Source organism: Trifolium pratense, linkage group LG7, assembly GCF_020283565.1.
Source record: "Trifolium pratense cultivar HEN17-A07 linkage group LG7, ARS_RC_1.1, whole genome shotgun sequence".
Lineage (NCBI taxonomy): Eukaryota > Viridiplantae > Streptophyta > Magnoliopsida > Fabales > Fabaceae > Trifolium > Trifolium pratense.
In genome coordinates, this window is record NC_060065.1 from 9,331,557 (window position 1) to 9,356,022 (window position 24,466).

General features: G+C 34.1%; 2 protein-coding genes and 1 long non-coding RNA gene across 6 annotated transcripts; all 3 read left to right on the plus strand.

Moving 5' to 3' along the window:
- The first annotated feature begins 274 nt into the window (after positions 1–274).
- LOC123894821 (telomerase reverse transcriptase) lies at positions 275–11,590 on the plus strand. 4 transcript variants are annotated; one of them, XM_045944899.1, is made up of 13 exons: positions 275–807; positions 1,909–1,986; positions 3,201–3,266; positions 3,355–3,526; positions 4,182–4,459; positions 4,533–4,659; positions 4,829–4,973; positions 5,996–6,134; positions 6,290–7,519; positions 8,831–9,363; positions 9,986–10,261; positions 10,488–10,769; positions 11,115–11,590. In XM_045944899.1, exons 1-12 carry the CDS (start codon positions 511–513, stop codon positions 10,759–10,761), a joined length of 3,615 nt encoding a protein of 1,204 aa, XP_045800855.1. In that variant the 5' UTR covers positions 275–510; the 3' UTR covers positions 10,762–10,769; positions 11,115–11,590. The 4 variants fall into 4 exon arrangements, with proteins under 4 accessions (XP_045800855.1, XP_045800852.1, XP_045800853.1 ...); XM_045944896.1 differs by having other exon boundaries at positions 296–807; positions 8,828–9,363; positions 11,115–11,344; XM_045944897.1 differs by lacking the exon at positions 11,115–11,590 and having other exon boundaries at positions 296–807; positions 8,828–9,363; positions 10,488–10,984.
- A 2,615-nt stretch (positions 11,591–14,205) lies between these two features.
- LOC123894823 (cation/H(+) antiporter 15-like) lies at positions 14,206–18,117 on the plus strand. Its single transcript, XM_045944900.1, has 3 exons — positions 14,206–14,830; positions 15,339–16,337; positions 16,716–18,117. The coding sequence occupies exons 1-3, from the start codon at positions 14,588–14,590 to the stop codon at positions 17,961–17,963; spliced, it is 2,490 nt and encodes an 829-aa protein (XP_045800856.1). The 5' UTR covers positions 14,206–14,587; the 3' UTR covers positions 17,964–18,117.
- A 3,482-nt stretch (positions 18,118–21,599) lies between these two features.
- LOC123894824 lies at positions 21,600–22,036 on the plus strand. Its single transcript, XR_006803923.1, has 3 exons — positions 21,600–21,676; positions 21,811–21,856; positions 21,992–22,036. It is a non-coding gene; the product is annotated as an uncharacterized LOC123894824 (long non-coding RNA).
- Positions 22,037–24,466: the final 2,430 nt, after the last annotated feature.

Sequence of the window (24,466 nt, forward strand, 5' to 3'; positions counted from 1 at the left end):
ACTACTCAATTTTATTAATAGTGTTTTTTTTAATGAAGAATGTAACATCTTGAGTCAATATTTCATAATTTATTTCGACTTCGAGTTTTATAAACTTTTATCCGCCGCTTAGTTTTTGAAAATCATTCTTTTATTAAGATAAATTGAATACTGGTTTGGGGTGGTTTCATGGGGTCAGTAAGTTTCATGGGGTCAGTAAATCAAAATAACTACATAATATGTCTATGTAATTTTTTCACGGTGTTCTTGTACAAAGGAGCAGAGGGTATCAGACATTTAGGAGTTTTCTACAAAACCAAAGTATCATCCACAGTTGGTAAAGGTGATTTAGTCCAAAGAAATTCTTTTCCAATAAAGCGCATAATTTCCAAGTAAAGTCGCAAAGACAAAAACACCCTCAACGCTCTCCACTATACTAGTACACTATTAAACCACTCAAACAGTCAGAAAAGGCCAGAGTCAATTTGAAAAACCTTTCCTCTTCAACCTTTCCTTCACTTTCCCGGTAAAATGGCAAGAAATCCTAGAAAGCAACAAATTCCAGGTGTACTATGGCGTGTTTACCATCACCGAGCAAGAACCCTCTCGGAAACTATCATTTCACTGATTCCTTCTCCACCTCGTTCTCCTTGCTTCTGCAATGGCCAGGGTTGTCTTGGATGTAGCTCCGATGCTATGTCATTTCTTCTCAGACCTAATGATCCTTCTGATTACCGTCAAATGCTTCAGAACACCTATGCCGTCATTTCGGAACATGCTCGTCCTCTTCGCTTTTTCGTTCCGTACTCACATTGCCCCCAAAAAGAGGTTTTCTTACAAATAAAGTGCTTTTTTAGGTTTACATTGATTGATTTTTTATTAGTTTTTTTATTTTTTTTGTCAAGTAGCCTAGTGGATAGATCCAGCTTAAAGTGAACAAGTGATGGGGTACGAACCTCAGTAACTGAGCTAAGCTCACGGGACACTGTTTTATTTAAATGGGTTTGATTAAAAAATTAGAATGTATTGTATAGTTTATTACCGCAAATGTTTAAATAGTTTGTATTCCATGTTTGAGTATGGTATATAATTTTTCATTTAAGGGAAAGGGAGTAAAGCTGTGTTTTGATTGATTTATTTGAGCTTATATAATGACATAAGCATTTGCGAGACTGTTTGACAGAACTTATGAAAACAACTTATGAAGCTTATTATAAGATCTCCCATATAGCTTATGTAAACAACTTATAGCTTGTACGAAAACAATTTAACTATTTTATCTTTTGTTTTACAAAAACTTATACATAATTGCTAAGCTACAAATTATGTGAGCCCACACAATTTTGTTCTTAAAAGGTGTCTCAAAGTTAATGAGAGTAGGTGTCTATAAACTATCCTTGTCTCAATTTTATGCAATGGAAGATTTCTTGGTCTATCAGAACAATTTCAAAGATTGAACTAGTCTAGATTTTCAAAAGAAGGAATATGCATCGAGTTTATTTTCATGCTATTTTTAGTGTGAAAACAACCTCTTAGTAGTAATTTCTTAATTTGGTTATTTACTCAAATGATCATTAATTAAATAGTGGCTTTAAAGCACCTTTGATGTAATGATCATTTTTTAAAAAATATCTCATAGAGGACAAAAGGCTCTCTTAGCTTTCAGAAATATTATGATCATATGCATTTTTCACTCTTCTTTTCGCATGTAATTGTTTTTTACTTTAAAAATGGTTATGCTAGTAGCTAAGATTTGAACCCTGACATCTTTCTTTCTTAATAAGTGTTTTAAGTTCATTGATTGTGAAAATATATATATGTTTTCCCCTGTTCTATTGTGGATTTGTTTTATAAATCGAACCCTGACTTTCAGATTGTGAATTGCACTATTGAGTGGATGCTTTAAGAATTTCTGTTTTTGACTTTCAGATTGTGAAGAGCACTATTGAACTGATGATGTATAAAGGGGACACAGCCTCCAATGTGTTATGCGCTGGTTATGATAGGGTGATAAGCTTCTTCTCTTCTTTAGTTCTATACAATTTTGTAGTTCATCTGTGCCACTTTTTAATTTGGGGCTTTTATTTAGTTTTGTTGTTTCGATCGCTGTTTCTTTTGCCATCATGAGAGTATTCTTAAAGCTAGATTAGATATTTCAAGAGGTTATTATATAATGCGGTGAGTTTTCATTTGGTTCTACACAGACTGATTTGTTTTACTCTTTCCCGAGTTGTTTGTTCTGAAAATTTCATCTATGCCTATCGTTATGAACCATGAGACGGCTGGCTTTTGTGCTATTACATGCCATAAGCTTACAGTTCTTTTTTATGGGTTTTGTTATCCTGTCTTTTAATAACTGATGGCCAGTATGTAACAATGTATATAATCTCCACCTTCTCCTTACTTTATGATATGATCAGCAGAGTCGTTAGAGTTCATTATCATTTGCATTATACTGGGAAGATCTAAGACACTCTAATATGTTATCTAGATATTATAAGATATATTTTTATATTTTCGTATAGTTTTCTTCTCTGATTTTTAGTTAATTGTTGGTTGTTGAAATAATGTAACCCAGAAAGTGGAAGGTTCCTTGTAGTGCATTGGTGATCAAAATGTGAAATGTTGTTGGAGTTGTAATTTTTTTTGTTAAGACTAATATGATATTTTCCTTTGGTTACTTACTGGTTTTACATATAATTATTTCACAAATAACAACTTTGTTCATTCATCTGTGACCGAATTGGTTCACAAGATTGAAGGAGAAACATCTATAAACTGAATAGAGGAAAAATCAGTGTTGTCAATTGTGGAAAATAGCGGTTTGCTCAAATTCCGCTATGTTACAATGACTGCTATTTGACAATAGTTTGTTCTAAATAGTGTATTAATGATTTGTTAAAAAATTTCTATGCAACAGCTTTAGCCATTATAGCCGCCATCTGACGACAAAGGAAAAATAATTTTTTTCAGTGCTACCAATCCCTAGGCGATGATTTTTTTTTTCAGTAGCTCCCAGGGAATTCAAGAGTCCTGGCCTCTCCTCACTATACATTCTGACTCGAAAATTTGTTTCTTTCTGTCACCGACACAATACTTATATGGCTGCAGCCTAACTAACTACTAATAGCTACTAATCATTCAGTTGCACTGTGTTAGCCATTCCCCCTTATCTTCCTAATAAAGACTCTCTTATCTACTGGCTTGCTATCAATATGCAGAGTAACTGGTCAAGCCCTAATGTGGATCTTTTATCCTGTGAACCTTGGCATCTTCTGCTGCGTAGGGTATGTAATTAGATAAAGATTTTTTTACAATTTTTTTTTTGTCATTCTTTTTCTTATCGAAATTAGGTAAAAATTTGTATCCATGCAGGTTGGAGATGATCTTATGGTTTACCTACTAAAGAATACATCAATATTCTTGCAAGTGCCCCATGGAAAACACTACCAGGTGGCAGGTCCTTCAATCATTCCCTTATGCTTTGAAAAGATAGGGGAGTGTTCATCAAAGTTTGACAATCAGCATCCTTCAGTTAATAAATGCGGTAATAAGAACCGGTCATCTATCACATTGTGCTCTCAGTGAGCATATTAATTGTAGCATTACACACTTTCTCTCTGAAGATGGTTTCTTTATTGCAAGAAAAGATGTGCATTTGGCATATTTAATAAAGGGATGCGGGTTCGATTCCTAGTCAAGATAAAGTTGTATTTTTACGTGATGCCTATGCACGCTAATGTTTTATAAAAATAAAATAAAAAATTTCCTTTGGTTTTTTTAAGCTTTGACTTTTTGTTTTTAATCACATGGACTTCGTAATTCCAATCCTATATTCATTTTGCTATTCTGCCAAACTGCTGATTACTGTTATAATTACCAATTAAAATTACATGTCCAGTCGGTATTGTTTTAGAAGTTTGATTGCAGCTTTTCTCTTTACAAGTTACTGCATTCAAGAGATCATTAACTGTTACAATATCTAAAATGTATCAGTAACTTGATAAATTCATGAATTGGTGACCTTATTCTTTTGCTTTTTTTGATAAATGTTTTTTTGAACAAGAATATGGCTAACTTTTGGCTTCTTTTTCGACAATCATTTATGTCATGAGTATTTGAGCAACATTACATATTAAGAATATCCTTTTGCCTCTTGATTATTGGTATGATGTTGCAGTAACGGGTTATTTTTGCAACAGTATCACAAAAGAGAAAAAGATCTGCTGACATTGATGACGCAGCAGTAAAAAAACAAAAGTGTCATATTTCTTGCAATAAGGATGTTTCTGTTGGCTATGCGAGCAATCAGAAGGCTGACAATGATAAGCGTTATGATGTCAGTGTCTCTGAAGCTCCTAAGACTACAAAGACTGGGAAGCGACGATCTAGACCTTTTCGTTGGAAGAGGCTTAGATGCAAAAAGCAGAAACTGTCTATTGTTGAAGAAGAAAATAAAAATAATTTTCAGCATGAAAAGGTGACAAATTATTCCATGCCAATTTTTCTTTCAATCTTCATCAACTGCCATTTTTATTTTCATTTGAATGCAGATGTTGCAGAGATGTTATTGTTGTTCAATCTTACATTCTCTTCCAACTCTTCCGAATTGCACCGATATCAATAGGAAGTGCATATTTTATAGTACGGAGTCTTCACCCTCAGTTCTTCCGAAGAAACGTATCCACCAATGAGTTTTATCATTCCCATTTTTTATTATTTTTACAATTCAAGAGTAAATTGTTTTAGATTAGAGACAATATTTTGTCTGTGTTATAATTTCATAAATCTACATTGCTCCTCCTTCTAAGTAAAGAGAATATTCATTTCCTTCACAAATTTTCTTCAGATATTTTACATTCCAAGAAGCCAAATTTGGCTTTTTCGAAAGAACTCATTGACAATATTTTTGGATTCCACGTTGTAAATGCTGGTGCTCAACCAATGCCATGTTCCCACAACTGTGGTTCATGTCTCAACGACTCGGCATGCCTGTAAGTTCAGGCAGACCCATTTGATTATAGAGCAATACACAATGTTATAATACTTTTAAGTAAACTATGTATATACAAGTTTCCCAGTTCTATATGCTTTGGAGTTTGGACTTCTGGATACTGCGGGACTGATTTATAACCTTTCTATGATTGTTAGAAGTTGCCTTGAACTTAATCTTTTTGCTGTGTTTTATGTTAAAGGGGATCTTAGAACGAGTTCATTGAAACAGGAACCTATAGAACCTGGAAATTGAATATTCTTTGGTCCTCAGGTTGCTATGAAATGAAGTTTTAGGGGGGTTCTTTATTGGTGTTTACTGTAATTCCTGAAAGATATTTAGACAGAAGAAATGAGAAAGAGAAAGCTTATGGCACACTTTCTCTGAATGCTTAAATTTCTACCAATAGTTCCTGAATATGCTTCCTTGATAATAAAATGAAACGTGTATTGAATTGATGTGGGAGAGGAATTAAGAAATAATATCAAAATCATTCGACTTATTGTAGTTGAATTCATGATAAAGTTCAATATGATCAGACAGATAATAACCCTTTTATAAGCATTAACATTCAACATTTCAAATTCAATAAAGAAGCTCACATTTCTTTGAAATTGTAATAGTTACAATGGTTTTACAGGTATCACTCACTTGTTAAGTGGTTTAATTATCCGACTTGTGGACAAAGTGATGTGGGTATGCAAAGCTCTTGGATAAGCACCGTGTTGTTCCATTATTGAGTCAACATACAAATTGAACATCAAGCCCCATACTTGTCACACATCTGTTTTTGAACACATAAATTTCAATAAATAATCTTGGATATGGTTCGTTGTACATAAAATGAAATGCTTAGGACAATGTAGAAAGAGGTGGAGGAATTAAGAAACAAATAAAAATTGTTCATATTCTTCTTAGTTGAATTTATTATAAAGCACATTATCCTAAAAAGATTGTGTTAATATTCAAATTTAAGGATTAGACTCATTCTTCCAAATTGTAATAATTGCAATGCTTATGTAGGTATCACTCCCTCGTTAAATGGTTTAAGAATATCATTCGTAGGGCACGCTGTTGCCAGTCTGCAAAGTTCTTGGATAAGCATTGTGCTGTTCCATCGTTGAATCAACATACAGATGAAATATCTAGCTCCAGACGTGAGGTATTATTTTTCTCCTAAATTTTATTGGGTCAAGAAGTTTTACAACGTCATTGAGGTTATAAGTATTTTTTTCACCTTTTTTGTACTACTTTTGTAGCAATTACTTTTTCACCATCAAAGGAATATGTGGTACTAATCTTAAATTTTTACTACAGGACAATGTAGCAGAGATAAATGCAAATAAGAAATCTCGATCATTGGAGTTTGATACTCAACAATGCTCAGATACCGTTGGAGCAATAGATTCACAGAGTGAGGTAGTTAAGTCATGCTGCTCAAAAAGTCAAGTGGTATCTTTCATATGGGCTGTTTCTCGGAGTTTACTTCCTTCTGAATTACTTGGTACTCCTTCTAATTGGAGAATAATGAGGAGAAATATTTACAAGTTCATACAGTTACGAAGATTTGAAAAATTCCCTTTAAAGCTATCTATGCATGAGCTGAAAACATCAAGGTTCCCGTTCTTGTCAGATAAATATTTCTGTAGTAGTCAAAATGCTTCGATTCTTAAGTATTCAGAAAAGCATGATAAAGTCCTTCATAAGGAAGTCAGGAATTGGAACAATGATGTACACAGTGTCAAACGTAAGCTTCTGGAAAGGTGGATCTTCTGGTATTATTCTTTTCTGGTTGTCCCTTTGGTGCAAGCAAACTTCTATGTTACTGAAAGTGCGCAAGGGAAACAAGATATTTACTATTATAAGAAACCAGTTTGGGAGAAGTTGACTAGATGCACTATTTCTTGCCTCAAAGACTCGAACTATCGTCACTTGGATGATGTGGCCTTGCGTGATATTCTTGAACGTAGGCCATTTGGGTTTTCAAAGCTCAGACTTCAACCTAAAGAAAATGGAGTAAGGATGGTGGCAAATCTTAAAGGTTCTTCAAGATTGCCATTGGTTGAGTCCACTGCGGGAGCTCCATATTGCAAAAGTGAAAAGCAAGAAAATCATCAGAAAATAGAGTTCCAATCTGTGAATGATGTTCTTCGTGATGCACAAGCACATACTATTCTTAAAGGAATTCAGTTCAAGGAGCCTAAGAGGCTAGGTTCTTCAGTATTTGATTACAATGATATTTATAAAAAACTCTGTCCATTTTTGGTTAACCATAAAAAGGGATTGACACCTATGTCTTCTTTATTCATTGTCACGTCTGATGTTTCGAAAGCATTTGACTCTGTTGATCAGGACAAGCTGCTTACCATAATGAAAGATGTTCTTCGGGAACATCAATATTTTGTCAGAAAGTATGATCGAGTTATTTGCACAAAAAACTCTATGTGGGTTAAAAAGAAATTATCTCTGCTGTGTGAAATGAGCAACACTGGCCTTACACAGTTCAGATCATTAACGTCATCCCGGCATGCTGTCTTTGTTAATCAGGTTTCATTTTTCATTTTTCTTAATATGGTTCAGTTTATTAGCATATTTTGTATCATCTGTTCTGTTTTGTTGTATCACGTAAATTTTTTAACTATTCAAGTTTAAATGTCTTGTACTTCTATACCATCAACTGGGTATCTGGTATGTATCTCAATTGAATTTTAGACGATCAAACCCTTTGTTCACCCATATTTAAGCTGACAATAACCTTAAAACTACACTTTTAAACTGAGTTTATTTGAACTTAATTCAATTTATGCAAGATTATGTGGTCTCAAATCAATGATGTCATCTTGAGATCCTATCGGTGAGATCTTTCAGTCCCCGATCAGGATGGTGATCCTCTCACCCCTATTATTAATGGTATTTGCACTTAAATTATCATTAGCAATACCTCCTTTTCAAGGTATAAGAGAAATAATAAGAACGTTGGATATGACTGATATTAACTTGATATTGATTTGATATAAAAAGGCTAAACACCGATAAGACTCCAAATCCTAAATAAATAGGGAAATTAGGAAACAAATAACGAGAATAGGTACATAATATGGAAATTAATCCTAGGAGATATTTTAACAAAATATCAATGATATTCTGAAATATTTCATGTATTCCCTGTCAACTAGAGTTTACTAAGGTTCAAGCTTGTTATTTGAAAATAATGAATTACACCATTACCCGACAACAGAGCTGTTGAAAACATGCCAAAGAAAATGGTGACGCAGCGGCAGAAGGCGAAACTTGATTGAACAGAAGAAAAAAAGAATTGGGTTTTTAAAAATAATTTTTTAATGCAAGTACCATTTATTACATGCAAAAACTTTTGGGAACTCGGCAACGAAATAGTGGTAGGATAGAGAAGAGAAATAATTAAGATCTTTGAATATGAATGATATTAATTTGATATGACTTATGATAATATAAAATACTAAACACTAACCTTTACATATAGGGATACAAGACTCTGAATCTCACTAAATAGGGAAATCCGGAAATAAATAACAATAATAGCAATGAAATATGGAAACTAATCCCGGGAGATAATCTAAGATATTCTAAGAGATAATATAATAGTATATTTTTACATAATATACCAAAGATATTAATCAGATATTTCGTATATTCTAACACCTCCAAATTATCTTAAGATGCACAACCGCCATTACCACCGGCATCTTCCCAACTTCAACTAATGTCTTCATCTAGAAATATTTCTCAAGCTTGAACATGTTAATGTTTCTATACTTTTGAAGATATTATGGCTCCTATTCTATGCTCACTTTTACCTTTTTTATAATATCATAGCAGTTGCCGAGGTATGTGAGCAAGGAATTGCTATTTTCATATCTAACAGAGCATGTGAAGCACAATGTGTTGAAGTTTGATGGCAAATTTTACGAGCAAGGTGTTGGTATTTCCCAGGGTGGGATTTTGTCATCTTTGCTTTGCTCCTTATATTACGGGCATTTGGAGAGAAATGTGATATATCCATTCTTTAAAAGAACACTTGAATCTGAAAGATGCAAGGAGAATAATTCTGTCCAAACCAACAGCTGTGACTCATCACCATACCTTCTAATGCGATTTATTGATGACTTCTTTTTCATATCAAACTCAAAGAAGCAGGCTGCCAGCGTTTTCTCCAGAATGAAAAGAGGATTTCATGCTTACAACTGCTACATGAATGAGAAAAAGTTTAGTGCAAACTTTGATGTAGAACAGACACCAGATTCCTCATTGAATAGGGTTTATGTGGGCAAAGACGGCGCTACTTCATTCGTTCGATGGAGTGGTCTTCTTATCAATTGCTCCACTATGGAAATTCAAGCTGATTACACAAAGTTAATATCTATTTAAAGATTTTTAATTGATCTTATGAGCATATAATGCGTATACTTGTTTGCTAGCATGTTTGATAGATATTTTATTTTCTTTATTTATGACAGTCAATGACTGAGTGCACAGTTGAGCTTTTCAAAAGATTTTCACTATTCTTATTAAGCGTATTCTGCCTTCAATTTTGAATATGGGATTGCTGTAGTTGTTTTACTGAGTAAAACATCACTATCAAGCGTATTATGCTGTTCTACCTCAATTTGTTCACTCCTGATTATGAAAAGGGTTCTACATTTCCTGTAAGGCTGTTCTGATGCTTTGTGATAATTTATTTTAGTAAGAACTTTACAGGTTATGACTTATGTATGATTGAGCTGTAGTTGATATCCTGTTGATCTGTTCTTGTCAGAAAAAATATATGCGGGGAGGGTTTTATTAGATTCAAATAGGCAATATGATGAATTTAACAGGACATTCTAACATGGCTTAATCCATGTAGTCAATTTCATTTAGTTGGAAAAGTCTTTGGTTGTTATTGTTGAAATCTTTTTTGTGTTAAGTATTATTCATAATGTGATTTTATTTGGTTTCTTTTTGTTGGAATAACTAATTCTGTATTCCAAACAGGTACTTGAATAACCATTTAAGTTCGAGCCTTACTGTTTGCTGGCAAGGTAAACCAGGCGCTGGTCTGAAGGAGAAGCTGCGTCTCTTTCTAAGACCTAAATGCCATCCTTTATTCTTCGATTCAAATATCAATTCAGCAGAAGTTGTCAGACTAAACATTTATCAAATGTTTCTGATATGTGCAATGAAGTTTCATTGTTACATCCGTGACCTATCATTTGTTTGCAAACTTCACCAAAGATATTTTTGTTCATCAACTATTCAGAAATCTTTGAGGTACAAATGCATTATCATACTGTTGAATTGGTGTTACCACCTTAGTTGCTAACTGTTGATTTGATTGACTTATCTCATTAAACGAATACTATACAAAGGGTTTCAATCAATTGATTACGTTTTTCTCTCTGAATGCCTAAATTGTAGAACTCATAAACATTTTTTATTATTTTTAACATTTCATAACCATTAATCTGTTATGTTTGCTTTCTTTGTCCACTATCAGATACATGCACATGCTGATAAAGAGAAGGATGCATTCCATGCGTCTGAGTTCTAGTATCCGGCCAATTCTCAAGTTGAAGAAGGCAGAGGTTGAATGGCTTGGGCTTCATGCTTTTATTCAAGTGTTGAAGAGAAAGCAATCACGTCACAAGAAGTTGCTTGCAGTTTTGAAGTCAAAATTGTCGTCACATAGAATTTCTGGTAGTGTGTCTCCTGAACTAAAGTTTGCTGTTGATGCCGAAAATTCTTCATTGCTCTGGAAAATCAAGTATTAACTCTATAGGTAAGTTGCGATAATTGAACTCGTTCTTTCTTTTCATTAAAATTATAATAGGCAATGTGCCACACACATAGTTGATACTTGGTAGAATATTGCAATATTTTACACATGGTGCCATTTTTTTTTAAATAACTTTGATCACTGATGGTGTAAACAACTTTTTTTACATAAGTAACTTTAATTAGGCATAGGCCAACGCCTTTGCAACAAATATTAAACAAAACTAGTGACCAAATTCATATGGAAATCTTGCACATGCCTAAGATTTGCTTGCTTTGTTTTTTCTTTTTCTTGTTGGGTGATCATTAGGTCTTGCTAAAGCTCATTATTTCAATTGTTATTCTGTAGGAATATGGTTATGTGAGACTGGGTCTGATTGGAATGGTACAAGTACACATTGTTTTTGTTTCATATTAATATTTTTTGAACGCCAGGTTTTGTAACAGTTACGAGTTACTGTTATATCAAGTAGAATTGTGGAAGAAAGAACTTAAAAGACTAAAAATAGGGTTAATGTTTTTGGTCCCTATAAAATGGGGATCATCTAATTTTTTTTGTTGTTTACAATGAGTTGGAGATTGAACTCAGGATCTATAGCGTACTACCCAAATTCCTCACCACTAAACCAAACCTAGTGGTTTGGGATCATCTAAATTTAGTTCTTAGTTAATTTTTATTAAATTTTTAGTCCCTATAAAAATTTTCTTGCATATAATTTTAATCCCTACTAAAACTAAGTTTGTTTAGTTATCAATAAACTCTTCAATTTTTGAATGATTTTTAATAGGCGTGTTTAAAATATCATATAAAGTTAATTTACAAAATTTAGAATTTTTTGACACGATATAAATTAATTATTATTTTTTAAACCGCAAAAACTCAAGATAAAAGTAATGAAAATTATCACCTAAAAAAAAAAAAAAACTTTGAGCTCGTTTTTTTTGGACGAATTTTTTATGATGTTCTAAACATATTGTAAAAAATTTATTCAAAAATGCAAGTTATCTTAAAAGTAGGGACCAAAATTGAGTATAGGATAATTTTCTAGGAGATAAAAATTTAATAAAAATTAAGTAAGAATTAAACTTAGCTGGTCACCATTTTATTGGTTATCCTTTTAAAATGTTATAATAGCATTTTCTTTTTGCAATAAAAGAAATATTATAGTATTATAAAAAATAAAATTTGCTCACTTGTGGAGGCTTGAGCCCCCAATATACAACACATAGATCTGCCCACAAGTCATCTAAGGTTGATGAGAAGCTGATCAAAGAACATAAGGGCGATGGGCAATCGAGCAAAAAAATTACAGTTATTGAACCCGTTGTTGATTTCGTGTACAATTTACGATCAATAAAAAGTTTAGTTTACGACAAAAGATGCAAGCATGAAATAATAGAAAAGCTTTGGTTGTGATGAAATAAAACGTGTATAATAACAAGCCACTTTTTTTTTTTATAGAGACTAAAAACAAAATTTAGTAATTTTAATTTGTACGAACCAAAAAAATTTTAACCCAAAAAAATAAAATGTAAGTATTTTTTTATTGATATAGAAAATATTTAAATAAAAACTTGGGGAGGTGGCAGTCAACAGTGGTGCATTGTGCCATTGGTGGAGTCCGGCATTGGAGCTCCGACTACTCGCAGCGGCGTGCGACAGGATCTTGGTCATCTCACAATGGAGCTCCGGTGGTCCATAATAGGTCTTCGAGGTTGACCACCATTACTTCCTCTAAGTCGTCACTCCAACACATTGAAATGACGACTTGGGGAGTTTCTGTTCTGGATTGACCCTAAGCCCAACCAGCACACTGGTCCAAGACTACATGCTTTTGTCAAACGGTCACAAAAGTCTTCATTTTTATAATTTCCGACATTAAAATGATTAACTTTTAAAGCCAATAATGGCATCTAGGCCATTATTTCGACAACCATCAATGTCAAGGCAGTCACATTGATGACCTTAAATCTGCGCCGATCGATCACTTCACGCAAATATTTAATTGAGTGTCGCAGGGTGTCTAGCAGGTACACTCGTCCTTCACAACCAACGTCGATCCCCAGCTCATTATAAAAAAAAAAAATTGAAAATCAATTGTCTCGTGAGTTTAACTCTATTAGCAGAGACATTGCATTATATATATATGCAGATGTTAGTGTTCCCACTTATCTGAAATTTTTAGTCATTAAACTACATGACCAAAATAGAAAATTAATTGTGAATGTGAGTTTCGATGACTTATCATTTTGTCTATTAAAAAAAATCGAGTCTTTCCTTAAAAAAAAAAAAGTTTGGTTTTCCATTTCCAAGTTTTATTTAGGCGCTAGTTTATTTGGACTCTCGAGTCTCTTCCCACCAAAAACCATTTGTAAAGAAGAGTCACCTTAAACCCTCGTTTACCCCATTTCAATTGGAAACCCTCTTTGCGATGACGAACCTTTCCTCTCTAATCAATCGCAATTCACAACCCTCTTCTTTGCATGATTCTGCACCGCGATGACAGTTCCATCTCAAAGGTTTCTACTACAGCTTTCACCTCTAACCTTGTTGTGTGAGTTTCTTATTTTGTTTATTGCCTTAATTTTTCTAATTCAATTATGAGTATTTGATGAAGGGTGCAAGGGTTGGTAAAATCAATGTATTTGCTTTACTTTGTTTACTCTTACTATTAAGTTTGTGATTGATTTTTAGTTTTCTCAGCTCTTTAATTTTATCATTGAATGTAGTAGTTACATTGAATGTATAGTTACTTCTAAGATTAGGCGTGTCCCGGTGTGACACATATGATTACATTGAATTATAATTTTTTAAAAATTATTATTGGTGTCGATATGTCAGTCTCCGTGTTTCATAGCCTAGGAGGAGGTTTGATAAAGATATCTTCTTGTTCAATCAAAGCAGACATAATTTAGATAAATTCTGCAAATAGATAACATGAATAACTAATTTTTTATTTATTTTTAGAGGAGCCTATGTAAGACGACATATGACACGACATTGACATGTCAACATAGGTAATAATCTGAGAAAATGAATTAATTGAATGTAGTAGTTGCATGTGTCGTGTTGTGTTGGACACTGACACATATCGGACAAACATTCGATTAGAGGTGTTGGTGTTACAAACATAGGAGATATTCAATCTTTAATTAGTTAATTACTTGCTACTGTTATCTTTGTACATTTGAGATTAATTTTAGTGTATGCTATTTTTAAGTAGGATTTCTCAATGTCATAGCAATTTTCTAAATTTAGGTTTAATCAACTTATTCAATAATAATAGTAAGAAGAGTAAACACTAGCTAACAATTGTTTCTTCGTTAAAATTTGTAATTAATTCCCTATTATGCGTTCCTTTTGATCATATCTATTTCTTATTGTATGATGAGTACTTTAAACCTGTAACAATTCATGTCTTTGACAAAAATACAAAACGCTCGTTTGTTATAGCTTAGTGTCCCTATTCTCAACCTTCACATTTGTAGAATTTTTTATAAAACCCTCTCATCCCTGTCTCCTGCATTTTTTTCCTTTCTCCAAGGATTTAATATTTTGTTCCCCGTGTTTGTGTTGCTGCAAACGGAAACGCAACACAAACACAGGATGAACCACATTAGTTATTCACATTCATCATTTAAGATGTTTGAAAATACGGTGGTATATTGACCAACGTGCGGATGTTGGCGTCAATTTAGAAAATTCAATTTGTAATTTCAACAAATTGCGACGAGATTTGCATAGGGATATAAGATTATTCATCTGGTATCACAAATCCAAACACATGATTAATTAATTGGTTTGATATTATCAATCAATTAATGGATACGTCAACAAGAGGCAACGGAACCATCTCAGTTATTTATGATACCCATGGGAGGTGGGAAATTTGTGTCAAAAATGATAGAAATGTTGGTTCTTATGGCATTTTCTTAGGAGACAATCCATTCGATTTTGCGCTTCCTGCAACATTGTTCCAACTCATCATCATTATCTTAATCTCTCAAACGCTTTACTTTCTTCTCAGGCCATTACGAACACCAAAATTCATCTGCAGCGTTCTGGTAAGTTCCAACAAAATTAATCCTCCTCCATCCATTTCATCAATGCAGCACAATCGTTACATTTTTCTTTTCCATTATCTCATTTCTATTTTGTACCTTAGACTCATTTATTATAGCGCAATATAATAATGTTTTAACTAATAGATAGTTATTATACCAATTGTTAGTTGGTCCAGTGGTGATTGACGCTGGACTTGGTAGAGAGGGCACAGTTTGATCGGGAGGGGGCTAGAATCACGGGATGCCAGAATTGACCCCCGAACCAGATTAGGCGGTCCAATGGGCCGGATACTGGTGGTGAAAACAAAAAATAAAATAAAAAAATTGATAGTTATTATTATTCTTGAAGAGAAGTCATTGATAAGAGAACCATATTACATTATGTGAGAATGAATTACGTACATCAGGAATACATAAGATTTATATAACAAATGAGCAGAGCGAGTAAACTAACTTTTATATCTCATAATAGTTGTTAAATTTATGTTTTAGTGAAAAATATGTGCAGGGTGGAATTATTTTAGGGCCATCATGTCTAGGGAGGTATGAGGTTTACTGGAAGTCACTATTTCCTCCAAGACAAGCAGATGTTTTATTCGTAATGTCAATAGTCGGAGCTATATACTTTTTATTCTTTATTGCATTGAAAATGGACGTAATAATGACTATAAGAGCAGCAAAAAGTACTTGGAGACTTGGTATAATACCCTTCATGGCTTCTTTTATGGTTATGTCAACACTCCTAAATTTTTTCTATTCACCACAAAATTTCTCTCATCTCCAAACAGATACTTCACGTTCATCATTAAGTGCTACAATAGCATTCAGTAATTTCCCTGTTGTGTCTGATGCTTTAGCAGAACTTAACCTCCTAGCCACTGAACTAGGACAGATTGCTCTGTCTTCAGCTACGTTGAACGATTGTATACAATTTTTTATCATAATATCACACCATCTCTTGGACACAGAAAAAGTAGAATACACAATCTATGGTTTTAGTTGTTGGATATTGTTCGTGCTTTTTTCTTTTTTTATTTTGCGACCAACGATGAGGTTTATTGCACGCAGCACACCGACCGGGAAGCCAGTGAAACAAATTTATGTTGTGTTTATTCTACTTGGCGTGTTGATTATGGCAGGTATTACTGACCTTATTGGGGTAACGTTTCTTATCGGACCGTTGATTTATGGTTTGGTTATACCGAGTGGACCGCCTTTGGGGACAACATTGGTTGATAAATGTGAAGTTATTATCTCTGAAATTTTGTTACCTTTCTTCTTTGTTTGTGTTGGCATGAGCACAAATTTGAGTGCACTTAACAATTGGCGAGAGTTTGCAACTTTGCAATTTATCTTAATTGCGGGCGACGTAGCAAAGGTGGTTGCTTGTGTGTTGGTTTCTATGACATATAACATTAAGGCCACACATGGCATAGTGCTTGGCCTCATGTTGAACATCAAGGGCATCACTCACCTTATAGCTTTCAGTAAATTGAAGAAAGTCAAGGTACATAATAATTTAATTTTATATTTTATTTCTTTAATTTTGACTGTAGATCCTATTTTTATTTCAATAAAATTTCACGGACACTCACTTTTTTATACATTAGCAACATGTAGTTAAACACATGCAAACATGTGGTTAGTTAAGTTGAGCAGATGGTTAGTTCAATTCACATTGAAAATTATACTTAATTCATGTAGTTCAATTAACTACAATTTTGATCGTGAATTGAATTGATCATCTTCTCAACTGAATTAACCACATTTGAAAATGATTAACCAGGTGTACGAAAAGTGGATATCCATATATCATTCTTGAATTTTAATATAGTTATAGTTTGATACAACAAACAAATTAACAAATTCAATTTTATGTTTGCAGCTGTTGGATGATGATACATACAGTCACTTGGTGATTTGTGTGGCCGTTACAACCTCAGTCATCACACCTTTCGTCAAAATATTATACAAGCATCGTCCTCGAGTACTAAATTCATCAACTGAATATTATGATCAAATGAAAACAATCCAAAACAGTCCACGAAATTCAGAGTTTCGCATTATTACTTGTTTACACAGTGAAGGAAACGTGCGTGGTATCACGACCCTATTAGAAGCTTGCAACCCAGCTCCGGAGAGTCCCTTATGTGTCTTTGTGATACACCTAATCGAGCTTTTAGGAAAAAGTGCACCAATTTTGCTTCCCATAAATTACAAGCAAAACAGAAAATTCTTGTCCGTTAATTACCCTGACACAAACTACATCGTGCGAGCATTTGAGAATTACGCTAAGAACTCTTATGGTCCGGTTATTGTTTTACCCTATGTCAATGTAGCACCTTATAAGAGCATGCTTGATGCTGTGTGCAACTTATCACAAGACAAAATGGTTCCTCTTATTGTTATTCCTTTTCATGAAAATGACAATATTGAACTCGGTGGACACGTGTCAAGCTCAATTCGAAAATTGAATACTAGGTTTCAAGCACGCGTGCCTTGCACGTTGGGGATATTGGTTGATCGTTACTCGCAACTTGGTTCGAGTCAGGATCACATGAAGAATTATTTTCATGTGGGGATATTTTTTGTTGGTGGGGCTGATGACAGAGAAGCATTGGCTCTAGGGATACGAATGTCGCAGCGAGTAAATATGAAGGTGTCTTTGTTTCGGTTCATTGTGATGAATAGAAAAGAATATGAAAGTAAAACTCAACCAAGTGGAGAAGATTCATTTGGAGTGGAAGAACAAGAGGAAATGTTGGATGAAGGTTTAATTGATGAGTTTAAGAGTATGAAATTTGGGAGTGGGAGTGTTTCTTGGTATGAGATTGTGGTGGAGGATGGAGTAGAAATAATAGATGCAATTCGTGGTTTAGAAGGAAACTATGACCTTGTGATGGTGGGAAAGAGGCATAATGTTGGATCTTTGAAAGATGAAGAAATGGGAAATTTCATAGAAAATGTCCAAATTTTAGGAATATTTGGAGATATGTTGTCTTCAACAGAATTTTGTATTGGAACGGTTCCTGTTTTGGTAACACAATGTGGTCGGGACAAAAGGGTATTTAACAAGCTTGATAGAGTAGGTTCAGTTAATGTCTCTCAGAAAAGTTTAATGTCAAATAAATAAATGTTTTTTTTTTTTTTCTTTTCCTCAACATTTTGGATTTGTACATAGGGTCCCCTTAGCATGGTCCTGTAATTCTTTTGGATTACCATGGTCCCGTAATCTTGTAAACATTTGCTTTTGGAAATTATTTTTTTTATGTAATTAATTTAATCATTGAATCTACTTTTTATTGGTCAATGTAATCTAAAAAATTACTAAAAAAACAATAAAAATGTATCAGTTTTCATAAGTAGAAAAAATAGAAACCATTTACTAAAGTACTATTAAGGGCCCAACAAACGGCTAAGCGGATATACTGATTGGTTCTAGGTATATCCGAAAGCAAGTTATAGAGCGATATAAGTTCTTCTCTTTCCATTGATGTTATAAAAGTCAATTTGTAATTTCAATATACTCTCTCCATATAAATAAAAATAAGTTAAAGAAATTAGATATTGTTATTTTTTGGTTTTGAAAATCGATTTAAAAATAAGCAACGAAGAAATTACGTTTCACGGCACTATCCAAATTGTGCAAGGTAGACCAGCAACTGTGAAGTCCCAGGATAAAACAGCCAATTCACTGAAATATCGTTCTCTACTACACTGTAGAAAACGGGCAGAAAAACACCTTCGATGGTCGTACAACAACCAGTCTAATATTGATAATCGAATTATCAATTCGAAGTGGCAACAACCACTTTCTTTGAAACAACAAAAAATAAATTATTTTGTTTTGAGTAAGAATGAATTTGCGAGAGAGAAGAAGGAGGAATTGATTTTTCCAGCGTATTTCAAACTATGAGAATAGAAGAGTATTTATAGATGAGGAGAGGAAACTGAATAGGAGAAAATCGAGGGAGCCTGAAGAGCCAGCAAAGAAAAAACGTGGCCCTAATTTTTAGCCACTCAGTTACTGATTGGAACAGCACACATAGAGCAAAAAATAATTATTAATTATGTGCGATATTTAGCATGGTGTGCTCGGTTTACAAAACTGGGTACCCCTTGAGGCGTACCCCAAGTAGTGGCCTTCTAGTATATAAACACTACTAATGTGTGTGTTCCAACCAATGTGGGACTAATCGAACCTTTTTTTCAATTCACACATGGTTCTTCATTTATGTTCATATTTCTACCAAGTTTTCTCTACAAGTTACACACTTGTTCCAACAACCCCCCACTTGAATTTAAAAAAGTTGTTTCAGAAGTAACGATTAACGTTTCTATAAGATTGTGCATAAGTAAAGGTGACGCATGCTTGAACCTTTGCATAACGAGTAAGAGCCCGATTTAACAAGAGTGATGCTTGCTTGAACTCTATCTCAGATTTTCCTCAAACCCGCACACAACCTTTTCCTAAGGTGTTTTCTAAAGCCCGTGTTTTAATGGCCTTACACGACTATCCCGGTTTCGTGAACGCTCTAGGAGTTCGCCCCAAAACTCCATAGGAACCGGCCCCAGTTCCACATTCATATATGTGAGTCTATCTCAAGTACCTCTGAAGCTAGGTACTGCTCTGATACAGAGTATAGATCTCATTAAGAGTTTCTAATAACTCATCCTTTTCGCTTCAGGATACATGCCTCTTGCATGTTCTTTCCCTATTACTCACGACTTATTGTTTACCCATTGAAACCTAATTCTTGGGATCTCCAGTCTTTTAGGTTGGGTTACCATCATAAGTAATTCACAGTAGGCATTAATATATCACCAAGATTAATGGTTTATTAAATACCGTAAATCTTGATGAGTCTCAATAACATATCAAATGATTTTCAATTTTTCTAAATTTTTCTATGGATGATCATATGATATAAACTTTCAATCCAACGGTGGATTTTATAAATTTGTATTCGTTATAATGTTCTTGATAAGTGATTCTATATATATATATATATATATAGGGTTAGGATCAAATGACATTAAATCTTATCCGGCACTAACTAAAATGGAATACATCATGATCAAGCAAACCAGGTTAAACAACCCTAATCAATTTTAACAAGACAAACACTCATCACAAGCGCAACCCAGCGAGCCGGCGAACGAGCAGGAAACCAAGTTACAAAAAAAGATGAAGAGTGAAAGCATCAGCAAAGATCAATAAGGGTTTAAAACTTAGCGAATGGAGAAACCGCCAACAATACAACCAAAAAGCCACCAACCACCACCGCAAGGGGGGGCATGGTGGCTGAAACAATACGATGCAGAAAAAGAGAAAGAATGGAGGCCCAAAACCTAGATCCACAACAAACAGCCAGAGAAACTTTAGAAGCCACCACCATCCACTGTGACCAAAACTAACGACGAAGAAACACCGAAGGCGGGGGAGGGAAACTCATTGGAATAGTGACAGCGCCGAAGGAGATGAGTTTCGACCAACCCCAATGGGGTGAGACGGTGGTGTGGCTTTGACGGGCTAAGCACCAACGAGTTTGAAGTCTACATCATGAAAAGAAAAGTTTGGATTCGGCGGAGGAGGACGACGGATGTTGGTGTTTTGTCATTGCAATTGAAGTATATATGTGCTTATGTTTACTGTAGACTAAATCAATTACTGAAGACTTAGAGATTGCATGATCGATCTATTGCTCCATTAGTTGTTATTGTTAAATAATAGGTATTAGATTTATAAGTGTTATTGGGCTTATAAGTTTGTGCCTTTTAGTATTCTAGTTCTTTTAGTATTCTAGTCTTTAAGTTACTATATATTCTTAGGATCACCCTTTGTATTCAAGCTTTAATTATCATTATAATGGAAAACTCTTAGTATGTTTTTCTGTCTTTATGAATAATCTTTGTTCTTAACATGGTATCAGAGCATGATTGATTTTCTTGGTACGTTGTTTTGCTTCTGCTGAAAGAGAGAAATTAGAGTTGGTGTTGTTGGGATTTGTAGGTACATGGCTTCTATGAGTTACGCTCCTAGAGGTAATGTTGTTTTTATTTGATTGCACATGCTACATAGTTCATATGTAAGGATAGTTTCCTTTATCCATTGTACTAGTAGAAAAATGACATATTACATAAGCATTTTACATCCGTGTAACATATGTCAGATGTGAAAAGCTATATGGAGTGGTGTTTACATCTGGTTTCAATATCCACAGAAGTGACAAATATATAGACAAAACTTTTTACATCTAGTTTCAATGTCCCCAGAAGCACAACTGAACGCGGTGGCAATCCTGTAATTAAGGCGAAAATTATCTAAAATAAATATATATCTGGGCATATATATCCACAGATGTAAAAGGTCAGGTTGAATAAAAAAAAATTTGGAACCAATAAGTGAATTAAGTTTATAGACTAAAATAAAACAAAAACGCAATCTTATCTCTCTCACACCCAAACACTCACGCGATGAACAAACGACGACCCTCAGCGCTGTTCTCTACCGCCGAATTCGATTGAATTGAACCCTCAGCAACCTCAAATCAACTCACCACCACCGCCTTCTCTCAGTTATCCTCTCTCTCACTCGTTATCTCGAACTCGTCAAATCGAAGCTTCTCTCTTGAACCCTAAGGTGGGTAGAAGAAGACAATTATAGGAAATATACTAAACAGAGAAGACAATGTGTCACAAGGTGATCAATCATCCTATTTTTAATAGTTAACATCAATGATCATAATACTAAAGTGTGGCTTTGGATTTAGATTGGTATTTGGATATACCTCTGGATAGATGACAACAATGTTATGTAGTTTTTTAGAAAGATATTTATTGCAGGTTAGCATTATAATCAAAGATTGTTTTATGTTTCATACACTTGAGAGCTTAGGTTTGAGTTTTGCTACCTTAAAATAATACATTTCTATATGCATGTGATTTTTTTTAAAAAAGATTTTCTTTTCCTTTTTCAGGTGTGTCATTTGTGGCTGCACTAGGCTTCTTACTCTATGGAGGAAGGTGAGTCTTCTGCATCTTGTCTACTTGCAATGGTTTATGAAATATTTCTGTAGCCTCTGTTTCATTTACTCTGTTAAATCATGGTTTACATGGACATTCTTTGTTACTTCTGCCTTGAACATCAAATATTTCTAGATTATTTTACATGCTGAAGCATTTGCCAATTGAATCTAAATAGCGAAGGATGAAACTTCATGAGGTATGAACACTTTCTTCTCAGTGATGTGTTTCTCTGGTGCCTTTGTCTATTGTCACACTCAAAGGATAAACCACACTCAAAATATGATCCACTGCTGAATTTTCAAGCAAATGATGGGAAGGAATGAGTCATGCATTTGCATTTACGTGCAATTAGATGTGCTATAAACGTAATAAGCTTTATCTAGCTCGCTCATTTTCTGATTAGCAACTATATATTAAACTTTGTAGTTTACGTCTATAATCCATTTTGGATTAGAGAAAGAATGTGCCTTGGGAAGAACATGGCTGAAGCAATGATGTTGGTGTTTCTCCATCGTCTCACATTGAGTAGGGTACTGTGCTCCCCCTCCCAAAAAAAAAGACTGCAGCTATTTAGGAGCGAGGCTGGGTTTCTCTGTTATTTGACGTTGTACGTTGTTTAGCTTAAGTTTTGGTAAGTTGCTATATAGGAGCTCTTAGGTCTTGCGAACTGTCTTGATTTTGATGACAATATTAGTGATGCAATTTAGGAAAGGGATTTATAGTATGGTGCTATTGTACATATGTGATTTGAATTTAATAAGTATTAGGCTTTGACATTTTAGTGTGGTGAACTATCTTGATTTAGGAAAGGATCTAGGTATGTGTGAAGTTATTGTATGGTGAATTGTTTTGATATTAATTTTGGATGTTTGTTGTGAAATTATGTTTATATATGCAAGTTATGTTATATATATATATAGTCTTGGATTGTGGGTTAGATTTAAAAAAAATCAGGATTTAAAATAAAAAACCCAGGATTAAAATAAAAAAAGGTGAAGATTTCACATCGGGTGGAAAGCTTGGCCAGATGTAAAAAGTCCAATTTAATTTTAAAAAAATAATTGAAAAAATGGTTAGCTGAAGCACGAGAACAGAGGTAAAAAGTGTTGATTTTACATCTGGCGTAAGTCATATGTAAAACGCGTAATCTTACTACATCTTGTGCGTCTACATCTGACAGGCTTCAGATGTAAAATGGGTTTTTGGCCAGATGTAAAAAGTGTTTTCTGTACTAGTGTTGGTTGGTTTGAAAGTGTTACGTTTCTTGTTAGTTTAATTTTATCCATTGGTTGATTTTATCTTTTTGGTTTTGATAATTGATTGGCAGATTTTTCTATTTGGTTACCATCTATGTTTGTTTTGCTTTGATTTTAGGGATTAGATTTCGGTAGTTTGTTTTAATGGCCAGTGATAAAGATAATTCTCTTCAATCTATTAGTGTTCAACTTAATGGAGATAATTATTCTTATTGGAGTTATGTAACGAGAAATTTTTTGAAAGAAAAAAAGATGTGGGGTTATGTTGATGGATATTTGGTTCAGCCGACCGATAAAAAGGATGAAGCAAAATATGCAATAGAGTTGGCAACTTGGGATTCTAGTAATTTAAAAATCATTACTTGGATTAATAACTCTGTTTCTCAGTCAATAGGTATGCAATTGGCAAAATATGATACTGCCCAAGAGGTTTGGGAGCATTTGAAACGTTTGTATGAACAGTCTAATTTTGCGAAACGGTATAAGCTGGAGAGTGATATTAGGGATCTTAAGCAGAATAATCTGACTATTCACGAATTTTATTCAGTGATGTCTAATTTGTGGGATCAATTGGCTCTTATGGAATCAACCGAATTGAAAGTTGTCAAAGAGTACACCGACCAAAGAGAAGAACAACGTTTGGTTCAACTTCTGATGGCTCTTCGTGATGATTTTGAGGGACTTCGCAAAGCTATTTTGCATCGTGTTCCCCTTCCTAATGTTGATTCAGTAGTTTATGAATTGTTGGCAGAAGAAATTAGACTCAAGTCTCACTCTTATCCAAACACAGTAAAAAGAACCTTCTCAACTACACCATCCGTTTTTGCTACTTACAAAGGAAAACCTCAAGAGAGGGTTAGACTTGGTAATGATGAATGTGCATTTTGTAAGGAGAAAGGTCATTGGAAAGCACAATGTCCAAAATTATTATTGAAATCAAATACAAAGAACTTTAAAACTCCATCATCCAATGTTGTTGTTGCAGCTCCTTCTACCTTTGGTTCTAGTTTTGCATACCCACCCGAGACTACTTCACAAATATCTAATCTTGCAGAGCAACTCCAAAAGCTTCTTGCCACTCATCCACAAGCCATGTCTGCCTCCTCTGTTATAGGTTTGAGCCATTCTAATATGTTAGGATCCGAAATTCGGGAGGCTGATTGGAACATGCCGTAATGAGATTATGTTTCAGTTGTTCTCTTTGTTGGTTCAACTATTTGATTGTCTCTTTTTTGGTTTAGTTTTGCTTTGTTTGATTTTGTTTGGTTTGATTCCATTTGAATTTGTTTGTTTGGTGAGTCACAATAGTGCTCACAATTTGTTCGTTTGGTGGGTCAATGCACACAATTTG